Raw genomic sequence first — 27,001 nt, forward strand, 5'->3', positions numbered from 1 at the left:
TCATTGCGAATGTTAAACTAGTCTGTTTTTGTATGTAGTTGTCAGCAATGTTTATCTTTTATATAAATTTCTCGTGACACAAGTTATCGTTACACGATAGTGTTAGTTACCTTACTCCTCCGAAACGGCTTTACTGATTTTTACCAAATTTTATACGCATATTCAGTAGGTCTGAGAATCGGCTACTATCTATTTTTCATACCCCTAAGTGATAAGGGTTATTCACCCTTAACATTTTTTTTTGACAAAAATTTTTATTTTAATTTTATTATGATACAGCATAAAAAAATACATACAACTGAAAATTTTCATCCATCTACAATCAACACCTATTTTTGTATCATGATTTTAATATTATTCTATTGCATCCACAGATACGCAATAGAGTTGCAAGATGGCAATCGAATATAATGTTATTGTAGTACGATAAATTTTATGTACGATATATTTGGTAGATCTGAGAATAAATCGTAATCTATTTTTTATACCCCAAAATTTTTATTATTGATTTTTTTTTATTTCTTTATATGGCAATACTACGTTTGCTGGGTCAGCTAGTAATATAATATATAGTGGCAATGAAGTGAAGGCTGCTTCGGCCAAAGACTGACAATATAGTATCGTTTAGACTTTAGACAAACAAAGTGTGTGATCTCTCACAAAAAGAAAAGAATATCTCTAACGGAGATAAATAAAAATAGCTTAGAGCATCAAAAACTTTGTCTTTCTCTACATACTATGCATATTGTAAGTGTATGTGATAGTTTCAAACATCCCATGTTGATGACTGAAAATGCAGAGAAACTTGTGGAAGTGTAAAATATTCATCACTCCCTCACACACCTAAGAAAACCTCACACACAACATATGCAACTTACTTCACAATCACTATATTAAACATATCATTAACACTCACCCACACACCCATTCACCCAAAACTAAAGACATAAATATTTATGTCGCAGGGGTATGATATAAACAGTGATTTGGTCAAATCTCGGAGGATGTTAAACTAACAACATGGTTTCATCATTTCTCGAAACAAATCTAGTGATTTGACCAAATGCCAGAGTTGGTTTTGTGAAATGACAAAAAGTATTTTCTTTGGTATTTATAAGGTTTATTTGGTAGGACTTAGACATAAATTGGTAAGAGTAAGGGAGGGAGGGAGATGTCCTCTGTCCCCTGGCTCACTCCCCCACTCCCATGAAAAGGTAACGCACCACTCTCTTGAAAATGTAATGTAACCTAACCTCGAAACATATAAAAGTTTCTCTAAGGGCCAAATAGAAGCCCATATTATGAAAAAAAAACACGAATAGATTAGCGGATATGGCCTGCAGTGGCAGTGGTTGAATCATTGTTATTGCGAAGCCGAAACACCGCGAAGTCAAGGGATCAAATCCTAGCCGTTTTAGCTATTTTTACAATTTAATTGTTTGGTTTTTAAACTTTGTCCCCTAAAACTCTCCCTAAGGCGATAGTTGTATTTCTTTGTTTCTTAATATTTTGTTAATTTCTTTTATTATTATTTTGCTTCTAACTTTAGCCACCATAAAAACCTATTGGGTTAGTTTAAGTGATCGACGATGGTGATGCTGGTAATGAAGATGGTGAAGGAGTTGTTGAAATTATGGATGAAAATTGATTTTTCTGAGATATAACCTTTTTAATGTTAAATAATTGTGATAGTTCTGAATTGTAAATTTTTATGTAATATCAACTGTCATTTTTGTGTACGGTAGAGCTATAAATAAATATTGTATTTAACCACCTAAATGCGAGTAATACACTTATAAATAAAGCAATTCGTGCGAAATTATTCCTTAACCATTCCAAAATATTCAAAAATGCACAACGTTAATGTTCAAGTTTTCACTTCTGCCAGAACACCCGGAGTGCAATCCGTATTTTTTTTTATTTACCTGAACATGACGTATTTACCTGATATGGAATTTCAGTATTACTAACCTCAGTATTCATTATAGTAAGTTATGTAACATTAGAACTCGTATCAATGTATTAATTTGCTTCATTAGTAGTGAAATGATTTAGTACGACCAACACTATGGTCTGAATTAACTGCAAACACGCTAGAAATGATTTCGGAGAAACAACTTCATTAATAAGCAAGAAACTAGGTATAAAAATGTACATTATTTCCTATTTTTGTTAACATGTTTTAAGATATTGAAATATAATTTCTAGTAAATTATTACAAAAAAAAACTCTTACCTTTTTTTTTGAAATCAGACTTTATTTAATGTTTTTTTTTTTTTTTGTAATTAATGAATTGTGATCATTTAAAATGGCTGCAACTAATAAATTTGGGGACATTATTATGTATATACTAGCTGACCCAGCACACTTTGTATTGCCGATATTAAAATCGCGATACAAAAGTAACTGTTGATCGTAGATGGGTGAAAATTTAAAGTTGTATGTATTTTTAATGCTGACTCATAATCAAACAAATTTAAAAGAATTGTCAAATAAATTAAAAAACAAATTTGGCGTGGACCATTTATGGACCACCCTTAACATTTAGGGGGATGAAAAGTAGATGTTGTCCGATTCTCAGACCTACCTAATATGCATTAAAAATTTCATGAGAATCGGAGTTTAACTACAAACACCGCGACATGAGAATTTTATATATTAGATTAGTTCTATTGATATTTTTATATAAAACCTCAACTAATAAAAGCATCGTCTAGATAAGATGTCATTGTATCGACAATATATTTGAAAAATTCATCGAAAGTTTCAAAGTATATACAGGAATACGTTATTACAGATATCGAGACAAACGAATCTATAAAATATATATAACGAAACATAAAAAATTAATTTAAAATCATAAATTTTAGTAACATGAAAAGTTGAAGATCTTAGCTTTCACATATGTAACATTTACAATTAACTAGCCTTTACCCACGATTTTGTCCGCGTGGATGTAGTTACTTTTGGCAGATTTTTTTTTATTTCTTGAGATACTTTGCAAGTAATACACACACAAACTGCTCTTTCCGCTGCTGGCGGCTCTCTTTTATGATACAGCGGATATCCCTTGTCATTGTGGACTGTGAATTTAATAGTATTTCCCTGCGAACTTTAATCTCCTATTTCATCCCCATGTAGTGGCCTACAGGAGTTGAGTGGAGTGGAGTTTCGAAAATGCTCGGTCAAATACTTATAAATTACTTCTTATCAAATTCCATAATACAAAATTTTATGGTGTCATCTTCAAATGATGAACTTAATGGCGAACTTCCATCCCCTATGTCAACCCCTCCATTTATTTTTTTCGCAATAAAAAGCCTATGTCCTTTTCCAAGCTCTGATCGGTCTCGGTACTAAATTTCATCAAAATCGGTTCCGTGACTTACGCGTAAAATCGTAACAAACAAACTTACATTCACATTTATAATATTAGTAGATATATTTTACCTTTATTTATTTATGGTGTATGTGGATGATGCAGCTACTGTACTCAATAACTTTTGTATTAATTTACATTTATTTTTTTGACTTGCTCGTGTAAGACAATGACTGTTTGACGTTTGAGTGTGTCTGTTGCATCATTTTATATTATTGTATTGTAATTTGAAATGATTTGTAAATCGATGTACTTTGAAATGTAAATCTTGATATAAAAGAGTGGCAATGAGTTTCTCGCTACTTCTTCACATTAGCTCAACCCTTTACGAAGTAGCGGTAGATTCAATAAGAAAAATATATTTTTTTTGACATTCATAAGTGTCATTTCCGTGACCTACGTGAAAAAACTGATTTTGATTTGATTTGATTTGATTATAGTTCAAAGATATGAAATGCATGTAGTTAAAGTCATGTACTAGCTTAATGTTAAAAAATAAATGGACATATAAAATACCATAAAGTAAACATATTCTTTGTTCGTAACTCCATGCTGCAGTGTCTTTTTTATTTTTAGCCAAACAAATCTTCAATCATTTATTAATAAACAAAATATAGAGATTTAATCAAAACAAATCGTATAACTATATTTACAATACTACGACTACATAAAATTAAAACTATCATTACGTGGAAGCGTACCAAGAATACTGGCAGCATTACCGCGTTGGATAGCAAGGCTGATCCGTTGACCGAAATAGCTGCCAGCGCTTGGGTTTCCAGTAGCCTTATTGAGGCGCGAAGATAGTTAATAATATAATAATAATTTAATTAGTGATTTTTAAGTTCGTTACTTAAGGCGAAGAGTAAGCAGAAAACACGCAAACATGATGTTTTTAGACAAAATTTGTGGTGAAAGTATAGCTTTTCGAGCTATGAACACTATTTAATCCTGTTACACATATCCTTAAGTCTTATTTGTAGGTTGCTAATGATTGCTGTTGTTTATAGTTAACGCTGCCGAGCCTACGAGAACTACCACTTTGCTTTGAAATTAAACAAGTTTTTTGGCATGGCGTGACGCATTTTTTTGGTACTTCTTTTAGAAAAGTTATTCGTATACCTTGTACTTTTTTGTGTTGGTTCAGTTATTCAGATTAGTAGTGAATAACGAGGATTGTAAGCATATAAACTGTTTTACACGCAAGAATTTTAAAAATATTGGCTTTGTTACATAGATGGCGGGCCGGCAGCCGTGAACTCATATCGCTCAAGGTCGCTGGCATTTAGTGTCGCCTTAATAGTGAACTAACCGTTCCGTTAACAATGTAACCGTTTATATGTTTTTACAACTAAGCAATCAATCAAATTAAAAACACGATTAAATTAGAAATTTAGGAAACAGATATTTCAAGTACTAATTATTTTTAATAACATTATTTAAATGAAATATCGACACAAATAGTCTTTCAAGTTTGATAGCTACTAAATACGTTATTTTTACGAGACAATATTTTAGGTAAACATTTTAAATAGTAGCAGCAGTATGCCTTGTGCTTCCCCGGGGCATAAAAAGACTGTTCTTGTTCCCATGGAAGTCCAAGGCTCAAGGATTTCGTAACAGGCGAATAAGGGCATTCCCCAGTGGGAGGCTTCTTTGCACAGGAAGTTGGCTAGATTATGGGTACCACAACGGCGCTGTTTTCTGCCGCGAAGCAAAAATATATAAGCATTATTGAGTTTCGGTCTGGAGGCCGCCGTAGCTACTAAAATTACTGTTCAAATGAGACTTGAGATCTTATGTCTCAATGTGACGAGCGCAATTGTAGTGCCGGTCAGTTTTTTGGGTTTTTCAAGAATCCTGAGGGGCACTGCATTGTAATGGTCAGGGCATATGAAACCATCAGTTGAAATTCCTGCTTGTCTCATCCCTTATTATCATGTATTTAAAAGAGTTTCCCATCACAGGCTAGTAAGCATCTCAGTAAACTAAAAGAAAATGTTCAATATACTAAAAAGGAATAGCACGAGATATGAGAGCACGTGACATGGGATAGTTAGAGATAGAATAGAGTGGATGAAGTTGGAAGAGACCCTTGTCAATAGACGAACTGATGAAGTATGACGCTGGCGAAGTGTAGTCTTCGATGGTATGGAAGTTATATGACATTTGTCCATTATGTGTTATGTCAATAGAGAGAAAAATTATGTCTGCCATGAAACTCTGAATTTCTAAATTCTATACTTAGATTAAGGATTGGTTTACGCTGTGCTCCAACTACACAGAGATAAGATAGGCCTATCTTCGATATTTAAGGTACTTTCCCTTCATGTCCCATAACTGTGGGACATCCTGTATACTGGAGGCGTTGCAATAAATAATAGTAACGTAGTAATAATAATAGTAAAGTATAAATAATAATAGTAACTAATACCAGGCCTAAGTGGGCGAACTCGAGCTAGTCTCGAACAATGTATGGCGTTGACGTGCTACATGTTCTGTTAAACTTTGCTAATAATTCAAACTAAAATCACAATACACATAAAATGCCGGGATGCGTAGTAAAACTCTGTAATAATAATACTACAAGATATAAGACAGACACTGGGATCACATATCATCAGTAAGAATTCTGTGTTTTATTAATTTCAATGTAAAATAACACATAGCGAATGTTACAAAATTTGAAAGATGCCATACGCAAATAATATTTGCCGTAATAAAAAAGCTATTGTTCTTAGGTACTGCGGTATCTAGTTGGCGCCCAGCGGAGACCAAGCCTTAATCTTCTTAAGATTCTTTATCTCAATGTTTATTTATTCACATTCTGCTTTATGAATTCTTTATTTTATAAAAAGAATATAATATAATATTAAATAGTTGTAGATATTTAGATATGGATGTGTATTTTATCTACTCACTATCTCAATAAAGGCTTTTATTATTATTAATTAAGTTTAACGACGTAGGCATACCCAGGAAACTCACTTAGGACTTACGATAGAGCCATTTTTTAATAAAATATTTAAATATGTTTGTATAATATAATATATAGACACACTTTTTACACAAATTATCTTGCCCCAAGTTAAGCATATAGCCTGTGTTATGGGTTACAAGACAATGATATATTTAATACAATATACTTACTTAAACATACGTAAATTCATATAAACATACACATAAACATACATAAATACATTTAAACATCCATGACTCGGAAACAAACATCCATATTCATCATATAAATGTTTGCACCTACCGGGATTCGAACCCGGGACCTCTAGCTTAGTAGGTAGAATCGCTAACCACTCGGCTATACAGGTCGTCATGGCTATACAGGTTATAGATAATTGCTTGTTTTTACGATAAAAATATTTAAATCTAGATTTATTTATAATTATACTGAAAATATAAAACAAATACAAAGCTTACGAATATTTACTTCATGTGATCCGTTTTAATTGTATTATAGTGAAAGGGATTAAAACACGTTTAAGCTACGCCTATTCTGCATTAGATAAATGCATATTATCTATTATCAAAACTCAATTCATGTTTTAATTCATATAGATATAAAATATTTATTTTTCACCCTACTCTTCATTCTTGTAGTGTTATATTGTTTGTTAATAAAATAATCACTCTGTATAAAAAGCAACAATACTTTTAGTTGTAATATTGAGGGTATTTGTAAATTAGTTAGTTCACGTAAATATGCTTTTGTTTTTTTCTACATAAATAATATTTGTATGTAGTTTTAAGCTGTTTCCTTTTTCTTATATAATTAATTAAGTATTACCCATCAAATTTAAATAATATTATATATTCCGACGACCGTAAACGGTAAAACTCGAATGCGTTTATGTATGTGCAAGAATTTTGATATATTTTATAATATTGTGTTACTTGTTAATTAGAAATAATTAAGTAAATCTATTTCAAATGTGTTCACTTAAATACTGTCGCATTCATTGTGGCTGTTAAGCTTCTACATGTCTATAAATGCCAACCCTTCCCTTGCCAACGCGACATAATTTATAACGAAGTCAACAGGCTTCAAGAAATGTCATCGCATCATAACTGTATGCCAAGTCACTAGATTACCAGGTTTAAGGACATGAGCGCCGCAGTCGGGTCACGTTTCCACGTCGCAGTGCCGCTGGGAGACGGTTCACGTTCCCTCGCTGACCGATTTCTACCATTCACGTGAGATGGATTTCAATTGAATAATCTAAACGCGTCTGTTGCTCCCTATGATTGAACGCCGCAAGATTGATGTAATATTGCCGAGTTTTGTTTCTTTGTTTTGAATTACAATGGTATTATCATTTTACGCTTTCATGAAATTTCATTTACAATTTAAGCTAGGATATAACAATCATGCAGTTCATATTTTTATCTACACCCATGCTTTAAATCCTCTATTTAAAGATTCTGAAACAGTTAGCTAATTACCAACGTTAAAACACCCAATGTCGTAATAACCATTACATCATCCAAACGAGTGTTGTAATGTTGTACTGAATTTCATAACCACACTCCTTGGTTTTTTTTTCGATCCCTTCATGCGCAAAGAGTTTTAGCAAACAGCCACATTCTTATTGCTCGATGCGTGGTATCTGTATGAATTTAAAAAAACGAACATTTTCGTTTACGCGCGTTCCACACTACCCACTGCCGTAAAAAAAGTAGATTATTCGAAACCCCGCCATTTTTCTTGAAAAAATGAGCGATTCAAGATTTGACAGCACACCGCCGGATATTTTATACGCTGCAAAAGAACATAATATTCAAGTGAATTTTAATAATTGCACTATACAAAATGTAAATTAGTACTAAAATAAATAATTATTTCATTAATACTTTGTTTATTTGTATATAATCAGTAATGGATGATATTAGGTCACTACTAGGACTGGCTGTTTTAATGTTAGCACTAAGCAAATTGTTTCAGAATGTTATAGTAACCTTTACCTTACTGGGGTCTTGTTATGAAAGCATATACAACGCCCCACAAAAGACGTACTAACTCGACTAAAACGAGTAAGCATTATAAGTTTATGTTTGTTCCTGGTCCAATCCACCTAAGTGCCTATGTACATACATAACATTATCAAGAATATATTAAGAGGCAACAGTCTAGATGTTTATTTCTTAAAATTTTGCTCACAATGATTCTTTAGGACCCATAAATAGCGCGAATAGCCCTCTTCTGCAGCACAAAGATGATATTGATATCGGCAGCATTCCCCCATAGCAATATTCCATAGGACATAATTCTTTGAAAATAACCAAAGTAAACTAGTCGTGCCGTATCTACTTTTGTTAATTGTCTAATCTTTTTAACTACGTATGCTGCAGAACTAAGTCTGTTCGCCAATCCTTCAATATGGGGGCCCCATTCTAATTTGAAATCTAGAGTTATGCCAATAAACACTCGTAAAGCAGATTCCACCGGTTCTATCACCTCTCCGTTTAACAAAACGCTCGCATTTACAATTTTTGACATTTGGTACGATAAATTTTATGTATTTCGTTTTCTTGCTATTTAACATTATGTTATAAGCGCTGTAAACCATTACACGAAGACAGATAGAATATCTTTTACTTCATCTTCGTTTCTTTTCAATTTAAATATCAGTGAAGTGGCTTCCGCAAACAATACTACCTAATGTTTTTTTTAAGATTTTTAAGATCAAAGTGTTCTATTGAGCGTTGACTCACTCAACCAAAGTAACTTCTTAAGCAAAGTAACAAAAATAATAATAATTATTCTTAAGATAATTAACATTCAACTGTAAGAAACAAAAGGCTTTTTCATTTATTAATAACGTTTCTGAGTAACGTGAGCGTATGTAATAAAATAAAATATATCTAGAACAACACAACATATTTACATTATTTTATTTTGATAATACGTGTAATAAACTACACGGCCAAGATGGATTACTTTTAGAAACTGTATCGCAAAGTTATGACCGGCAGTTTTGTGGGTGGCTATCAACTTAGTAATATCCCTATAATATAGTCAAAGAGATAGTTATTACGATATTTTATTTTTATTATTTGTGCACTCACCTGAGCAAGCGGTTAAATTAAAATTAAAAATATAAATTGTTGGGATAGTCGCGGTAAAAGTATTAGTAGTAATTGAGCATAAAATGATTATTTTAAGTCAAAATTTTTTGGAAATATCAAAAAAGTTTATTTAGTTTTCATAATATAAGCGAGTAATTGAAGAGAGAAAAGATTTGTCTTTCTTTCTTATGAAACTAAAGACTAACACGTTTATATCATTTCTACCAGATAATTCGCTTTTTCACCAACGAATAAGGTTTTCTTTCATATTAACATTTAATTAATTTACAAAGGATTTCTATTTTATTTAAATAATATAACCTTATGGTACTTGTTGATAAGCCTTGGTGAAATAACTTTTTGTTTAATTTTGTGGCCTATTAGGAATTATTTCAATTTGTTTGTCATAGATGCAATACACGTTGACAGACCGACAGCTGGACAGATATTGTGACTGGCAGACAAACAGAAAGTGATGTCCAGGCTCTTCCTCATCTATTCGTTGTTTTTTTTATACTTTACACTAAACGTTCATAAAGGCAAGGTTAATTCGAATTCAAATATTTTCAATCAAATTAGGATTTAAAATAACTTATTAAACGCCAAAACCTATCATTCATTCCAAATAGTTTGCCTCAGACCTGAAATGAACGGGCGCAAGAAACTCAATAATAAGTTAAACAAATATCTTTTGTTCTATATTCCTAAAGTAATAACGTCATTGACAATATAATAATATGTAATTACAATGTGTATAAATTGATCTGGAGAATTTTGCATGGCAACTCAGTGTCATTCAATACCCACAAATGCAGTACCCAAAGCAGTTTTCTCTTCAAAATATTATCATTTCTAAAAGTTACAATGCTCTTGGTCTATTTCATTTTTCGGACTCGAATCAAATAGTTCGCGTGATCGAACTCGTTTAGCCGACCTGTGTGATGCGGTAACCTACCATTGTTGGGTGGTGTTAGTTATTTCATACCCACCCAAACACTAGTGTGCGACGCTTCAGTAATTTGGCCTTTGATTCATTTTAAATGGTTTCATAATGTCGCTGTATAATTTGACTATCATATTTAACATACTTTTATAACACCTTTTTTTTATGAATTTTCGTGTCATTATTTTTGTTAATGACTTGACACATACAATTGTTTTGGGTACAACAATAATTGACGTTTGTTTGATTAATGATTTCATAAAGATTGGTTTTTGTTAATCTTTACATCATATTATTATAATCATGATCAATAATCAATATATAAATATATTATGTCCCCAAAATATGGTCGAGAAAGGTGATAGCTGGTACATGCGTCATGCTCGTTAACGTGTGCCTTATCGTAGTGTCGTGTTTGAATGATCCTGTCATCAAGAACTCTGCTTGAATTTGTTAAAATTAAAGTTTTCTTATGTATTTATAGTTTCATTAAATTCATATTATATCTTTATAATTGCTTAAATAATCATCATTTTTGCCGGAACACGTCCACTGCTGGACAAAGGACTCTCCCATCGATGGGTCCAGCGCTGGCTTCATCCTTTTTGCGGGGGGCCTACCAAAACTGCGTCTTTCGGTACGTAGTCACCATTGGAGAACTTTACTGCCTCAAAGTCCATCTGTTCGTTAAGATAGGTCCACTGCCACTTCATTTTCTCAACCATCCGGGCTATGTCAGTGACTTTGGTTCTCTTACGGATCACCTCATTTTTGATTCGATCTCGCAGGGAAACTTCGCGCATAGCCCTTTCCATTGCCCCCTAAGCGACAATGAGCTTCCCCATAAGGCCCACAGTTAGCAACCACGTCTGTGTTCCGTGTGTCATCGCTGGAAACACACACTGGATTAAAACATTCGTCTTCTGTGGTATTTTACGGAGCTTTGCAAACGCTGCCCATCCGTGTTCGATTCGACGAGTGACCTGTTTCCCGAAATTGAACCTGCTCAACTGGATTATTAGACAAGACTTGTCAAGAATTTCGATAACACTGTTCCTTGTTGGGCACCTGCTCCCGTAACAGTTGTTACGAGAGTAAGTGCGACATGGGCATTAGAAATGAGCTTCGTCTTGTCCATGTTGATTTTGAAACTCCTTGGGATGCTGTATTGTAACTATCGAGCATACAGCTTAAGTTTTCCATGGTCTCTGCCATTTAATAATATGTAAATTTTGATAAACATTTCTAGCCACTGTACAACAATAAGTATACAAGAACACTATACAACTACAAGATAAATAATGCAACCCAAGTTGGCTTGTTGCATAATGGCCGCCTAAATAAGATTTTATTTAGGCCCACAAAATCTCAATGTGGAAATATCAGCCAAGAAAACTTATGCCACAGTTTGATTATGGAAGAAAGTACAGTAAGCTTTCTTCTTCTCGGTCGATACGTTCTTGACTTGGTCGTGATTGTCGAGAAGTTTCAATAGCGACAGATGTAATGCGCTTCATAATTTCTCGCCATCTTTCTCTGTTTGAGGTCATTCGAGTACACTCATGCACGGGATCGCCCACAGTAGACTTTATCTGATCGGTCCATCGTATAGATAACCTTCCACGCGGTCTCGTGTTCTCTTTTTTAATGAAAATAAAGGACGAGACGAGCTGGACGTTCAGCTGAGGGTAATTGATACGCCCTGCCTATTACAATGCAGTGCCGTCCAGGATTCTTGAAAGACCCAAAAATTATGACCGGCACTAAAACTGCGCTCGTCACCTTGAGACATAAGATGTTAAGTCTCATTTGCCCAGTAATTTCATTAGCTACGGCGCCTTTCAGAGCGAAACACAGTAATGCTTCCACATTACTGCTTCACGGCAGAAATAGGCGCCGATGTAGTACCCATAATCTTGCCGGCATCCTGTGCAAAGGAGCCTCTCAGTGGTATACCCTTGACGACAAGGCGTTCTATGGACTGCACTATACGGGATTGCACTGTTGAAGATAATTTAATTTTTAGTATGCTGAGATGGTTTGGACATGTCGAGAGAATGAATGAAGAACGATTGACAAAGAAAGTGTATAAGGCCAGTGTGAATGAAAGTGTTGGAAGGGGTAGACCTAGGCGGACGTTTCAAGATCAAATCAGGGACGTCTTGAAAAAGGTCAGGTCAAGAGTACCCTAAACCAGAGAGCATGTATGAAAGGAATAATGAAAGTGGACGAAACGAAACAAGTATGTAAGGATCGTAGTAAGTGGAAAGAAGTGGTCTCTGCCTACCCCTACGGGAAAGAGGCGTGATTTTATGTATGTATGTTATTTTTAGTTCCTAGAGTATCAAAACGTTTGTACGTAATTCTTTCCACAATACACGAAGCATCCTCCTCCAGCACCACATTTCCACATCTTAAAAGTTAGCCTTAAACATATATTTACTTAACATATTCTATTGTAGTACTAACAAGTGACATAATATTATTCGCAGTTACATCGTAAACTTAGTCTCGACACGCCACAAGTCAATCGAAGTTATTATGCATACGTTGAAATGGAAATGAGTATGCGACAATGGAATTCATACGGCGTTTTACTGAATACTGATGTTTGATGTCTTTGTAAGGCAAAATTGAGTTGCGGATGGATCTGTTCAGGCTTTTTGAAGTGTAAGCGATAAATGTTTGGTATTCAAAAATTGTTTTGACTAGAATGGTGTAACCGTGGTGAACCAAATTATCAAACAATAAAAACGCTGATAGCACTCCATTACTGTTTTCAAGGAACATTCTTCCACGTACAATAAAACAGTGGCATGAGCTTCCTTATGCGGTGTTTCCGGGACGATATGATATGGGTACCTTAAAAAAAGCACGTACGCTTAAAGGCCGGCCACGCCACACGCCACACGCCTGTGATTCAAATGTTGCAAGAGAATGTCACGGTGATGAAGAAAGGTGATGATCACTTAACACCCTGCCCTTTGCGACACACACTTTGCCCTGTACTTTCCCCGGGGCGTAAAAAGAATAGGGGAGTCCCTGGCCCATGGGTGTCGTAAGAGGCGACTAAGGGCTTTTTAGAAGTGGGAGAGTCACGCTGCCGTCTTATGACGTCAGCACAATCGGGCCAGACTCGTCCGGGTTAATTACCACACTCGCACAGAATACCGGCGTGAAGTAGCGGCCTGTGCCGCTATGTTTCGCATAGGTTAGTGTCGAGGACCGGTGGCCATCCCTTACATCCCTCCAAGATAATAGTTGTGGATAGAACTAACGGTCTCCAAGTAAGTCCTAAACCAAACATTCTAAGAGTCTTACTAACTTAATTTCAACCATATTCAAGAAATTAATTTACCTAAGCAGATGCTCAAGTTAATTAAATACAGATGGAGGTTTTCAAAGCCCATGGTCGAGTTCTGAAATAAAAAAAATATTGGCCGAATACCTTGACTCAAAAACCTCAAAGTCACCAATCCGTATTATGTGGAGACAAATAGTCCTCAATAAATAGTAGTTAAGATGACGATGCTGACAATAATTTATCTCGCAACTAGAGAACTAGTTCTGTGGAGAGAATGAATAATTATATTTGATGCACTTTCACGCAAACTATATAGACCAAATTGGGCTGACTTTAATGAAATTAAAACAATCGACATGCTTAAATATACATTAACCTCAGCCTAAGCAGTTAGAGTCAGAGAAGGCCTAAAAGTTGTCAATGATTCGAAAAGATTTAACAATAAGCTGAATATGGATAGATATTCGGAAAGCTCGATGTAGGTGTACATCCCACGAGTGGCGATTTAAAAATAGGCACTAAAAAAAGCACATTGTTTGTTTAAGAATATGCGATAGAAATTAAGATTTGATCGAAGTGATCGAGAGAGAGAGAGTTCTTTTAGCTTCTTTTGACCTCTGGATTATATTATATATATTATTTAAGCCTTCCATTAAGAAATTCAATTTTATTTTGCAGGAAATTAAATTTTGTAGTCATTATTGATGTTTCATTTCTTGGGTGAATATATTTTGAAACAGACTTTGGAGTGTTGAAAATGCCGGCTCTTCTTTCAAAAGCATTTAATTTGATTTTGATATTAAAAAAAATATAGTTTTTGCGTAGACAAAATGTGTAAGGGCTATATTTCACTGGACACCACAGTGGCGCTCCACAAAATTGGTTGCATAACCAAACGGACACCGGACTGCACCAGGGCTGGGTGTCCCAGTGAAATATAGCAATAATATATACACAGCATACAATACAGGAAGCTGTAGATGTGATTAAGATTCAACAGTCTATAAATGAAACTGACATTTCCCTTGATGTTTCAAGAGCCAATTTAGCTAATATAGTCAAGAAGTTAAAATCTTCAATAATATCTTTGTTCGCTTACAGTTCAATTTCCTGTTATATGAACTTGACTCATTGAAAACTTTTGATGTCTCTTTCAACACTATTGTGTTACGAGTATGAAAGAGCTGATTTTTATATTAACTTTATTTTTATTATAATATTACATGCATATTTTATTTTATTTTATTTTATTAAAAAGGGCGCAAAAAATGTGTGTGTGCGCACGCGAGAAGTTAATCTTTCTTTGGCGTAACAAATCAAAAATCTTTATAAGTTTTTATCCTTCGTGCTATTTTATGTTAGTAGAAACAACAATACTGTATTAAAAAAGGGTATTAAATACAACCAATGAAAACATATTATTATAAAGCATAATTTAGTTAAATAACGTGTATTTAAATATGATTTAATATTTTTTATAGAATTTGAAAGAAATGTGTTTTTATTTTGTTTTAAGACTTATACAATTTATTAAATTCTCGTCCATTGGTTGTAATTCAGTAGACATAATATAAGTTACAGGAGGTTTAAGGTAGCTGATATAGATGATCTAGTTGACCAGCTAACGTCACGGTGTAGAATTTACGTGACAGTATGCGCGCATCGTAAAATTCACTCTGATATTCTTAACAACAATAGTATAACTTCAAAAAATGCTTGGAGAGTTTTTTGCGCTATTTCTTTTCTCTCAAAGCTCCCCTTGTTTCCGAAGTCCGCAGTGTTTGAAATGACATCAAAAAAAAAAAAATTCTAAAGTAATAAATTTTGAGAAAATCAATGCCTTTTATGAACAGGTAATACCTAAGTAATAAAAGACATTATTATATTATTATTTATTTCCTTTTTGTTGCTTTCAAGCCACTGTTCCTCTGAGTAGTCAGGACCACGGCAGACTAAGGTCGGTAATCTCAGCTTTACCCAGCGGCATGATAAATTCATTCCCCTCCCCCCGTAACAGGCAACCGCAATATCAGCAGCAAGTTTGTTAGACTAGAGACAGTCAGAATTATTTCTGAATCCAAACAACGTCTGCCTGAGAGCACAAGTACACAGAGTTCTAACAAAATTTTGTGAAAACGTGTTATATATTTATAAACTAATTTTATGCCGCTATTGATAGTAAACCTTTCAAGAATGAACACAGATCCTCATTTATTATGTATGGCAGTTAGAGATCGAATCGTTGTACTGATAAATATAACGTTGCCCTTATATAGACAAACTGCATTCATGCTGTTGTAGATACTAATAGATAAACTAAGTAATTAAGGGGCAGGCTAAATTACTAACCTCCATTTGCCAAGGTTCTGATATTCGTTTCTGTTTTATTCCACTAGCATTTCGTACAAGTCTTATGTAACTAGGCACGCTTGAGTCCCTTTTAGTAATGATCGTAGAATGTATTTCAAGATCGAGCTTTCCCAAAAATTTCTATTCCATTACCTTTGTACATTAAACTTTGTGCATAAAATTGTTATCAATCTATATTCAAAAATACAATATACATGGTCAAATGAATTTCTCAATGATACAACAGATAGATTTTGGAGCAACTGCCTTCAGGCTATTTAATAATAATTTTTATTGTGCCATATTATTTTGTGACGAAAAAACCCGCTGAGTTTCATGCGCCCGTGCTTCACGTCTGAGACATACTTTTTTGAATAGGTTGTGTTTGTTCAATAAACGATTTTGAAATATATTTTGAATAAAAATATTTGAATTTTAAATCAATATTCGTAGTTGCAGTTCAAGAATATTTGTATTAATTAATGTCTGTTATTACGATGTCAATTTTGCTATATCGGAGTTTCCCTGCAAGATCGAATCAGAAATGAGGAGATCCGTAAGAGAACCATTGTCACCGCCACTAAGCCCTGATGGTTGCAAATATATCCATAATATCAATAACGAAAGCAGTTAATTATATTTATTACTGTGGCATTGCATCTCCAAACGAATGGACTGGTTTTGGTGCGATATCTGCTTGAAAGCTAATATGACGAAGATGGAAAGGAAATCAGTTAAAATTGGTCGGTGTTTTTTATAATTATAATTTGATATATACTTTCACTCCGAATATATTTTGATATGAAACCGATACGTACAATTCACAGTTTATGATCTCTTTGCACAAGCTTGATGGTCGTACTGAATGCTGTAGCCCAGTTCAGCGGCAGTCTGCCGTTGAAACACGGGCTACAGCCCCGCTTACTTTAAATATTGCGAAAAATATTTTGTTTCCCCTCTGTTTTTAATGTTAAGTCTACCGCATGAAAAAATGCATTATTATTCCGGCGAGGGAAATATACATTGATTACAATGTCGAGTTAAAAAAAATCTTATGAAATATGGAGTAATATTTTGACTGAACTGAAGTATTATTACATCATTAGAATCATTCTTCTTGACATTTTTTATACATTATTAGGTGACCCGACAGACGTTGTTCTGTATATAAAATTAAGTTTATTTTTTACCTCCTGAGAAAGTAAGAAAGATATAAATTCTAGTAAGTTATTCATTTTAAACTATTCTTTCAATTTGATTTCTAAACGACGGGGGACACAACAAAGGAAAAACAAAATTGTTATTTTTATTTAATTCCGACCATTTTCATATTTATTTAGCTTTTTAACCTTCTCTGGACTTCCACAAATAATTCAAGACCAAAATTAGCCAAATCGGTCCAGCCGTTCTCGAGTTTTAGCGAGACTAACGAACAGCAATTCATTTATATATATATATATATAGATTTGACATTATAAGTTCACGATATATGATTGCTTTTTGCTTAACGCTTCAATCATATCTGTGGGCTAGGAATAAGATCGAATAATTAATTCACAACGGCCGCTTTCAATAACCTATCTATCCTTAGTTTAACTTACGTATACATTGCTGTCACCGTTTAATGACAAGATCTTAATATCTATCCATAGTTATGTCAAATATAGTTATAGTCAAATGCTATGTGTCAATAGGTTATTGAAATGTAAGTAAGCGTAAAAGTTATTATATATTATTATATTTATTTTACGCTTGTTTTTCCTCCTATTCCATAAAAAAGAAAACGTAAAAGTATAGATTTGTCTACCTCTAGTAAGTTAAACTAAGGATAGATAGGTTATTGAAAACGGCCGTAAGCAAATAATAATTTGTCCACCAAACTATTCTTGTTATAATATTCAGCTGATCTACAAATTTTATAGTAACGTTATTTTGAATTTTGTTGTAGATTTTTCATATCGTCTAAATGAGTATCTTTTACTTCTGGTAGTTACCTGGTTCAAGATTTGTGGACTGTAGGTTGCGGGACAGGTTAAGGCCTGAACAAAAGGAATGATATTAATGTAAATGACGAAGTAAACAATGCTCTATCTGACATCGTGTACTGGTTTAGCGCCAATAACTTATTGTTAAATAATCATAAAACCAAATATATTAAATTCACCGCGCCAAATGTCAAAAATGTAGATGCAAATATTTTATTAAATGGAGAGATGGTAAAACCAGTGGAATCTTCTGTATTTCTTGGCATTACTCTTGATTCCAAAGTGCAGTGGGGCCCCCATATTGAAGGATTGGCGAATGGGCTTATTTCTGCAGCATATGCGGTTAAGAAAATTAGACGGTTAACTGACATAGATACGGCGAGATTAGAATACTTTAGTTATTTTCATAGTATTATGTCCTATGGTGTATTGTTATGGGGCGTGCGGCCGATATTAATACCATCTTTGTGCTGCAGAAGAGGGCTATTCGCGCGATTTATAACCTAGGTCCTAAAGAATCATTAAGAGATAAAATTTAAAGAAATAAACATTTTGACTGTTGCTTCTCAATACATTTTTGATAATGTTCTGTATGATCATAAGCAAATTTTGGAATTCTCTAGAAACTGTGACATTCATAATGTTAACACGAGGAACAAACATAAACTTGTTGTGCCTACTACTCGGTTGGGTCGAGTTAGTAAGTCTTTTGTTGGGCGATGTATATGCTTCTACAATATGATCCCAGAAAATGTACAAAACAAATATGTTACGAAATTTAAAAGAATTGTTAAAAAACGTTTGTGTGGGAAAGGTTAATATAGCATTAATGATTTTCTTAATGACATCACGGACTGGGAATAAAGCGAACACCCTCAGGCTCTTTAATTATAAATGTTTATTGTACGATATCACATTGTAATGCATATTTTATATTAAAAAAAAAGCCCGCTGAGTGTCTTTCGCCCATTTTTCTCAGGTCTGAGGCAGTCTCTTTTGAATGGGTGGTAGTTTTTGACGTTCAATAAGTGATTTTAAATCCTATTTTGAATAAAAATATTTGAATTTGAATTTGATAAAGGGAACAAGCACACTAAACTGGTATTTCACATTAATATCAACAACTTAAAACATCAATGTTGCAACAAAAATAGTGTTTGCAAAGTATTGCTTGACATCCATTGACTTACTTTTTTTACTAAAAATAACTACACTCCCGATCAACTAGTAAATGGTCGTCAAAAAACTTTACATTATATATTACATTATAAATATAACATTAAAACATTCATTCAAATTAACAACTTAATTCGTGGCAGTAATGTTCAAAGTCTATAAATGAAAACTCACATTAACTTAAACAAATAGGTGACATCAAAACATTCATTCAAATTAGCACCTTATGTCGTGGTAGTAATGTTCTAATTCTATGAATGAAAATTCATCCTATTGGATGCATAGGCAGCGTTATGTTTAGAACAATTTTTGAGCTTGATTTTGAGTGTGTTTATTATACGTCAATATTGACTGCAGATTAAAACGCCGCTGTGGTACGGTACCCAGTGATAAGAAACCGCCTATTACCGTACTACCTATCAAAATAACTCAAAGGGTTGAAACATCGCTAGGAACTCAAACAAAAGTTATTGTTTTGTGCACTATTTAAAAAATACTTGTCAATGATGTTCAATAAGCGATTTTAAATCATATTACACGTGGAAGAAGTGAAACCTTCAAATTTTGGCTTGAAGATGATCAGCACTCGTATAATAATTTTAAGAAGTGCATTGCGCATGAACCTATAAACTGCATGTGAAGTCCTGGTACCTGTTGCTAGGATGACACATGATATCAACCGCTATGAAAGGCATTACTATAACCGCTACTATATTTATGTTCTCCTGGTGTCTATGTAGTAATACGTCATGCGCATGATGTCAGAATACATTAAGGACATTAAGAACAACTATATTATTGTAATAAAGCAATCATGATATCCCCGCATATTCCGGTATTCAGTTTAAGACCTACAAAATATAATGATTAAATTATATTTTGACAACCGCCGATGTGAACACTATTAAGCACACCCACAGGTGATCATTAACAAGTCCACCGCTCTCGTTTGTCCACCGAAATGAATCATTATTTAAATTGTCAATTTACATAGTCGCTACGGAACCACGCCGTAGAATCACACGCTAGCACCGTTTTCATTAAATTACTTTCGTAATGAATAAATGTATTACACGAGGGATCTCCCTGCTCACTTTTTTCTTTCCTTATTTTATTATAAACCGGAGAAAAGTGTCTTATGCTCTAAGTTATTTTTTGTCTCGGCTGTGATAAATTTCGCCACCGCACCCTCTGAATTTATTTCAAATGCAAATGAGTTAGTCTTAGTGATGCTGGATCATCGTTGAATCTAATTGCACAATGAAAGGAATGCAACTTGCAAACGCAATATATACGGGTGTGCTTGGTATGAACAAGGTGTTTTTATATAAATTCAAATTTGTTTATTCGTATCAAAAGTATGTTCATGATATAATTTCAGGTGTTAAATCTGTCAGAAGTTCCCGCTCTTCCACATCCTTATTCATTAAACTCTAGGTACCTATTTAACACTAATGGGGTGTGTGGGGTGTGTGTGACGATGTGTGTTTGTGTGCGTGTGTGTGTATGTGAATGCGTATTGTGTACGTTAATATTATAATTGTTGTTTAATAATCTGCTTTCCTATAAGCGCTAAGAAATCTCTCTTTTAAATCGATTTTTATTATTATTTTTATCAAATTAGGATTTTGAATATTTTGTTTAAAATTATGGATAACATATTCCAGTTATTGTATCTTCATATTTTTCAGAGCAAAACCATATCATACGGGTATTGCCTCTTATAATTTTATTCATACAACGAATTAAATGTGAGAATGATACGATCAAATTCAAACACAAATATCTTTATTCAAAATAGGATTAAAAATCACTTATTGATCATCAAACTCTACAATCCATTTGAAAATGTATACCTTGGTTAATATTTAAATTTTGTTAGACTCGAAAAACGTCGTAATTACAAGAAATTATTTTCTTTACATGATAATATTATAATATGTATCTTGATTGTATTCCATAAAAGCGCCACTTTCCGTTTAAACTTATTGATTATAAAGAATATAAAACATTTAAAACTCTTAAACAAATAAGAATTTTTTGTTACAGTATCAACAATGGACGTTGACGCAGTGCTCGGTCGAACGGCGTCGCTGCCTTGTGATGTCACGCCGGATGCTAATGAGGACCGAGTATATATGGTGTTGTGGTTTCGAAAGAGTGGGGGGAAACCCATTTACAGGTAATAATATTAAGTATTCACAGGAATATTTTTATTTATTTATTTTATTTATTTATTTACTAATAATCCAACAGCTTTATATACCATTACAATAGACTTACAAATCATTTTACAAATATGCCAATTTAGGATTAAGAATAATAGTTACAAATCTTTAATAGGTATACATACATCTGTTATTTAATGCTAATATTATTACATACGTTAATAATAATATTATTTAAGAGGTGTGTGTGTGTGTGTGTGTGTGTGTATAGTGTAGGTGAGTGAGGGTGTAGGTGATTGAGTGTTTTCGTGTTTATGTTATACAATTTTATTTTCGTGTGTTTTAAGTATTGAGAATTCATGTAGAAAGCGTTGCTTAGACGTCGCAAAAATGTCAGTACCTGCGTACTCGGTATTATATAAGTATGTTATACGTTTTAAAATATTGTTTTTCATTTTCTTATCAAATAATTAGCTAGAATTACACTGAAACTTTTCCTCATATTAATTTGTTTTTGGCATTCACAAAATTGTACTTGAAAGAATTCATAAATAAAAGACGAGGTAAATAATTATCTCACTGTTGTTATCATTATTCATACATATTATATTTGATAAACATCCGCAGAAAATTAAGGTTTTCTCACTTAATATTACCATTATCCATGACTCTATATTTATATTATGCAATACTATCATTTTTATTTTATCATGACGACAGTAATAGCCTAGTGGTTAGTGTAGCTATCTACTGAGCTAGAGATCACGGGTTTGGTAGGTGCAAACATTTATGTGATGAATATGAATGTTAATATCCGGGTCATAGATGTTTATAAGTATTTGTGTATGTTTAAGTAAGTATATTGCTGTCTTGCACCCATAGGCTATGAATATTTTGGGGCAAGATTTTTTTTTTAAATGAGAATATGAAACGAGGCGAGCAGAACGTTCAGCTGATAATAACTGATACGCCCAGCCCATTACAACGTAGTGCCGCTAAAGATTTTTGAAAAACCCAAAAGTTCTGGGCGGCACAACAATGGCGCTCGTTACCTTGAGACATAAGATGTTAAGTCTCATTTTCCCAGTAATTTCATAAGCTACTCTGCCCTTCAGACCGAAACACACAAATTTTTATACATTACTTCACGGCTGAAAAGGCGCCGTTGTGGTACCCAGAATCTAGCCGGCATCATTGTTTGTTTGTTTCCGAGTCATAGATATTAATGTGTATTTATGTATGTTTAATTAAGTATATTGTATTAAATATATCGTTATCTTCTACCCATAGTACAGGCTATGCCTATTTTGGTGCAAGATAATTATTCGCGTAAAAATATATCAATACTAGCTGACCCGGCAAACGTTGTTTTGCCATATAAAGTATAATTCACGCGATAGTTTTATAAGTAATAAAAAATTTGCCTATATTATAGCCTGTACATCATTTTGTTCTATTGTTAATAGTTTTTGCAGCGCACGCAGAAATAGGTTTCCGATTTTACACCTTGTGTTACAAAATAGCAATTTTATTACGGATCCCTAATTTTGAAAATAAATAAAAACATATCCTATAGCCTTCCTCGATAAATGGACTACCCAACACTGAAATAATCATTCAAATCGGACCAGTAGTACCAGAGATTAGCGCGTTCAAACAAACAAACAAACACTGCAGCTTTATAATATTAGTATAGATTACTATTATTTTATACACTATTACCAAACTCAGCCCAAATTATTTGAAAATATCCTGATGCATAATTATTAAGATGATTAAGACGAGGCTAATGAACCGATCGAACACCTTAAGTGGATGAAAGAAGCCGAGTAGAGTCGATCCAATTAACTTTAGAAAATAACAAGAAAACACACTTAAGACATTTTACAATGTCTCGCTCACAATTCCACTTGATTTTCTTTACTATAATATATTTTATTCAACGCAATTATAAAGGAAAAGCATTTGAAGAGTGAAATAAAAGAATTCAAGACAACATTCTTATTAAAGAAATAAAGATAATATTTAAATGTTTTTTTATTTTACAGTTTTTAAATAAATTCACACAGAACGCCGCTTTGTTAAGTTTTTCTTGATTTTTTCACATATACATTGTCATTAATTAATAGTAGTATTAGTAAAAATAGTAATATTAATACACTAATATTAGTAATAAACATAATATTAGTAAAAATTAATTTCTAAGATTAAGGTTTGGTGTCCGCTGCGCTACAACTAGATACCGTGTATGAAGTGGAAAAGTGCGGCAGCTAATACTACGCCCAAGTGGGCGTACTCAAGCCAGTCTCCAACAATGTGTGACGTTGACGTGCCACATGTTCTGTTAAACTTTGCTAATTATCGAAACTAAAATGCCGGGTTGCGTAGCAAAACTTTGTAAAAATTATACTAAAAGAAATGAGAAAGACACTGAGATCACAATATATCATCAGTAAGTATTTTGTATTTTATTAATTTGAATGTAAAATAACACGAATACGCTTCGTTATAAAATTTTAAAGATGCCGTTAAGTGTCAAGATGCCACGCACACAAGTGTCTAATAGTTGCCGTAATAATAAAAGTTATTGTTCTTAGGTAGTGCGGTATCTAGATGGAGCGCAGCAGAGACCAATCCTTAATCTGAGATAAATTTAAACATTTTACAACTTCTATTTTGCACTACATTGTGATTGTCATCGAATCGCCACACTAGTCGGAGACTATTGTGGGATACACAATATGGTATTATATTTTACCTGTGATATTATAATTGAGCAAGTATGTATGTTTGGATGTTTGTGAACTCTATTACGCCAGAATGGCTGAATCACAATAAAATTTTGAGAGCTAGATAGCCTGGACTTGTGCAAAGTCTACTTTAAAGAAGTTTATCCGGATACATGATAAGTTACCGTGAGATGGATTTGCATTTGTTTTTTTTCCGTATTTGGTCCCATATTTTCCCATTTTATCAGTCCCAATTTGACATAGATTGGCCCAATAGTTTTTATTTTATGAGCATTTTTTATGAATATTTTTGTATTTTTTTGCAGGGTGCTTATCAGTTTTTGAAGTCGGTTTTCTTAAACTAAGTTTTTTTTTATTTTCCCAGTACAATGTATGTGCAATTCAACATGTTAGTATGTGAGGCATGTAAGGGGTAAAGAGTGACGTGGGCTACTTTGATCTCGCAAGAAAGGCATAAAAGGCATTTATTTTCTCAAAATTGATTCCTTTAGAATTCTTTTTGATGTCATTTCTTATACTACTAGATACTACTACCACTTCGGAAACAAATGGCGCTCTGAGAGAGAAGAAGCGGCCCAAGAAACTCTCCCAGCATTCTTTTTTTGCGCTCTTTTCAATAAAGATATACAATATTGTACAGTCATTTCTATCGCTATAATATAATCACAATCTAGTCCCAGGCTGTCCGATCATTTAGATATTCAGCAGTAGAGTAATAGGATTTACAACAGAGCCATTTTTTTTATAAAACATTTAAATTTATTTATAGATAATGTCTGAACAGTGGCTGGGACTTTATTATAAAAGTGTATACATTTACCCTTAAAGCTATTATGTATCTCATGTACGGTTTCCGTGAGATAGATTCTTTTGTTTTCCGCAGCGGGGTCAACATGATTGTATTTGTCAACACATAAAAATATTATTATGAGACTGTAGTCTTTGGCAACAGTCGGTGGTGCAATAAAACCAGTGATTTTGATGTTGCTACCGGTTCGGACTGTCAAGTACATTGGTACTTACGTTACAAAATACATTGGTTTTTTCAGCATTCGAATTCATATTTACGATTCGTTCGGGACGCTGAGAGTGAGGCCCGCAGCGGTCAAATACCACTAAGTGACCCTTCTGAATGTTCGTTTGCCCACCTCTTTCATAAAAAGAGATAAACCAAAATATCAGGATATTACAACGACTTATACCAGTTCATTGTTAAATTGACCTGAGACTTATCTCTTTTAAAGCATATTACTGTGAAAATAAGAAATTATGAAAACGTACAGCGTCCGGAAATTGAAAAAGTTCCTCATTGTGCAAAATTTTGTATTTGGGTAATAGGCATTTCAGACGTTAATAAATCTACAGTTATTAAAGCGAATAGTGTACAGATGGCGCTATATTCTTGTTTATTATAGTTTTGATAACATTTTGAATTGAATTGGTATCCTTCATTGTTTTACATAAGTCTATTGTGTGTATTGATAAAAATCCTATTCAGTTTCAAATATTGAGCATTCAAAGCGTTCCAGTTATAAATTCATATTTCTATTCATACAAATTGTCAGACTTAATCCAATTTGTATTTAAGGCTTAGTCTATCGGAATGTGTATTTCGTTTAACCGGAAATTTATCGGTTTTTTTGTAACTATTACAAAAATGGCGGAAATGTTGCCTGGAGTTTTTGATTAATTTGTTAATTGTCAAGGGTTTGAAATATAAATTTTTCTGGAGACTATTCTATATTTCTACTATGACCGCACAATAATATTTCAGTAGGTAATATTTCAGTTGATTCCACCTTCGCACGACACGCCACAAGTTGGGATATCATCCCCACCATCTGGATGTGTGGCGGTCCTCCACAGTGCGGTTTTCAAGGCTTTCTTCCACGTACTACAAAGCTGTGTAATGAACTTCTTTGTGCGGTGTTTCCGGGACGATACGACATGGGTACCTTCAAACAAAGCGCGTACACCTTCGTTAAAGGCCGGCAACGCTCCTGTGATTCCTCTGGTGTTGCAAGAGATTGTGGGCGGCGGTGATCACTTAACAACAGGTGACGCGTACGCTTGTTTGTCCTCCTATTCCATAAAAAAAAGTAGAAGCTGTCGAATAGAATATGTTAAAAAAGCAAACACATGACACGTATCCGATAAAGGTTTTTTCTTATGAAAATGAAGGACGAGACGAGCAGGTCGTTCAGCTGATGATAATTAATACGCCCGGACCATTACAATGCATTGCCACTCAGTATTCTTGGAAAATCCAAAAATTCTTGAGCGGCACTACATGTGCGCTTGTCACCTTGAGACACAAGATGTTAAGTCTCATTTAATTTCACTAACTACGGCGAACTTCAGACCGAAACACAATAATGCTCACACATTACTGCTTCACGGCAAAAAAAGGCGCCGTTATGGTACCCATAATCTAGCCAACAAGCCTTAGTCGCCTCTTACGACCTCCTTTGGCCTAGCACTACAAACATACATAAAAAACGAAGTATTTCCAATTGTTGTTTACTTTCAGCTTTGACGTACGGGGGCGTTCTTTCAACAAAGCACTACAGTGGTCAGACCCAGGGGCGTTCGGACCGAGGGCATACTTCGCTACCTTAACAAGACCTGCTTCCCTGACTCTTACTTCAGTACAATTAGATGACGAGGGCGTGTACAGGTGTAGAGTGGATTTCAAGAATTCGCCAACTAGAAATTTCCAGATAAAACTCACAGTTATTGGTAAGTTTAACATTTTAAGTGTTGATTTATAGTCAGTAGTCGTGATTAGAAAAAAATATTGTACTGTTTTTAAATCTTGAAGAGTTTAATTAAGATTCATATTTCTTGAGTTTAAAAAAGGTAAACT

At 33.7% G+C, this 27,001-nt stretch overlaps 1 protein-coding gene across 1 annotated transcript in view; it reads left to right on the forward strand.

The window, feature by feature from the left end:
- LOC126968591 (hemicentin-2-like) overlaps window positions 1-27,001 on the forward strand; it is a 217,764-nt gene that overhangs the window by 134,970 nt on the left and 55,793 nt on the right. Inside the window, exons 3-4 of the mRNA XM_050813600.1 lie at window positions 21,267-21,399; window positions 26,666-26,874. Of these exons, the coding sequence (XP_050669557.1) occupies window positions 21,267-21,399; window positions 26,666-26,874 (342 nt within the window). The remainder of the gene's footprint in view (window positions 1-21,266; window positions 21,400-26,665; window positions 26,875-27,001) is intronic.

This window comes from Leptidea sinapis, chromosome 16, assembly GCF_905404315.1.
Source record: "Leptidea sinapis chromosome 16, ilLepSina1.1, whole genome shotgun sequence".
Taxonomy (NCBI): Eukaryota; Metazoa; Arthropoda; class Insecta; order Lepidoptera; family Pieridae; genus Leptidea; species Leptidea sinapis.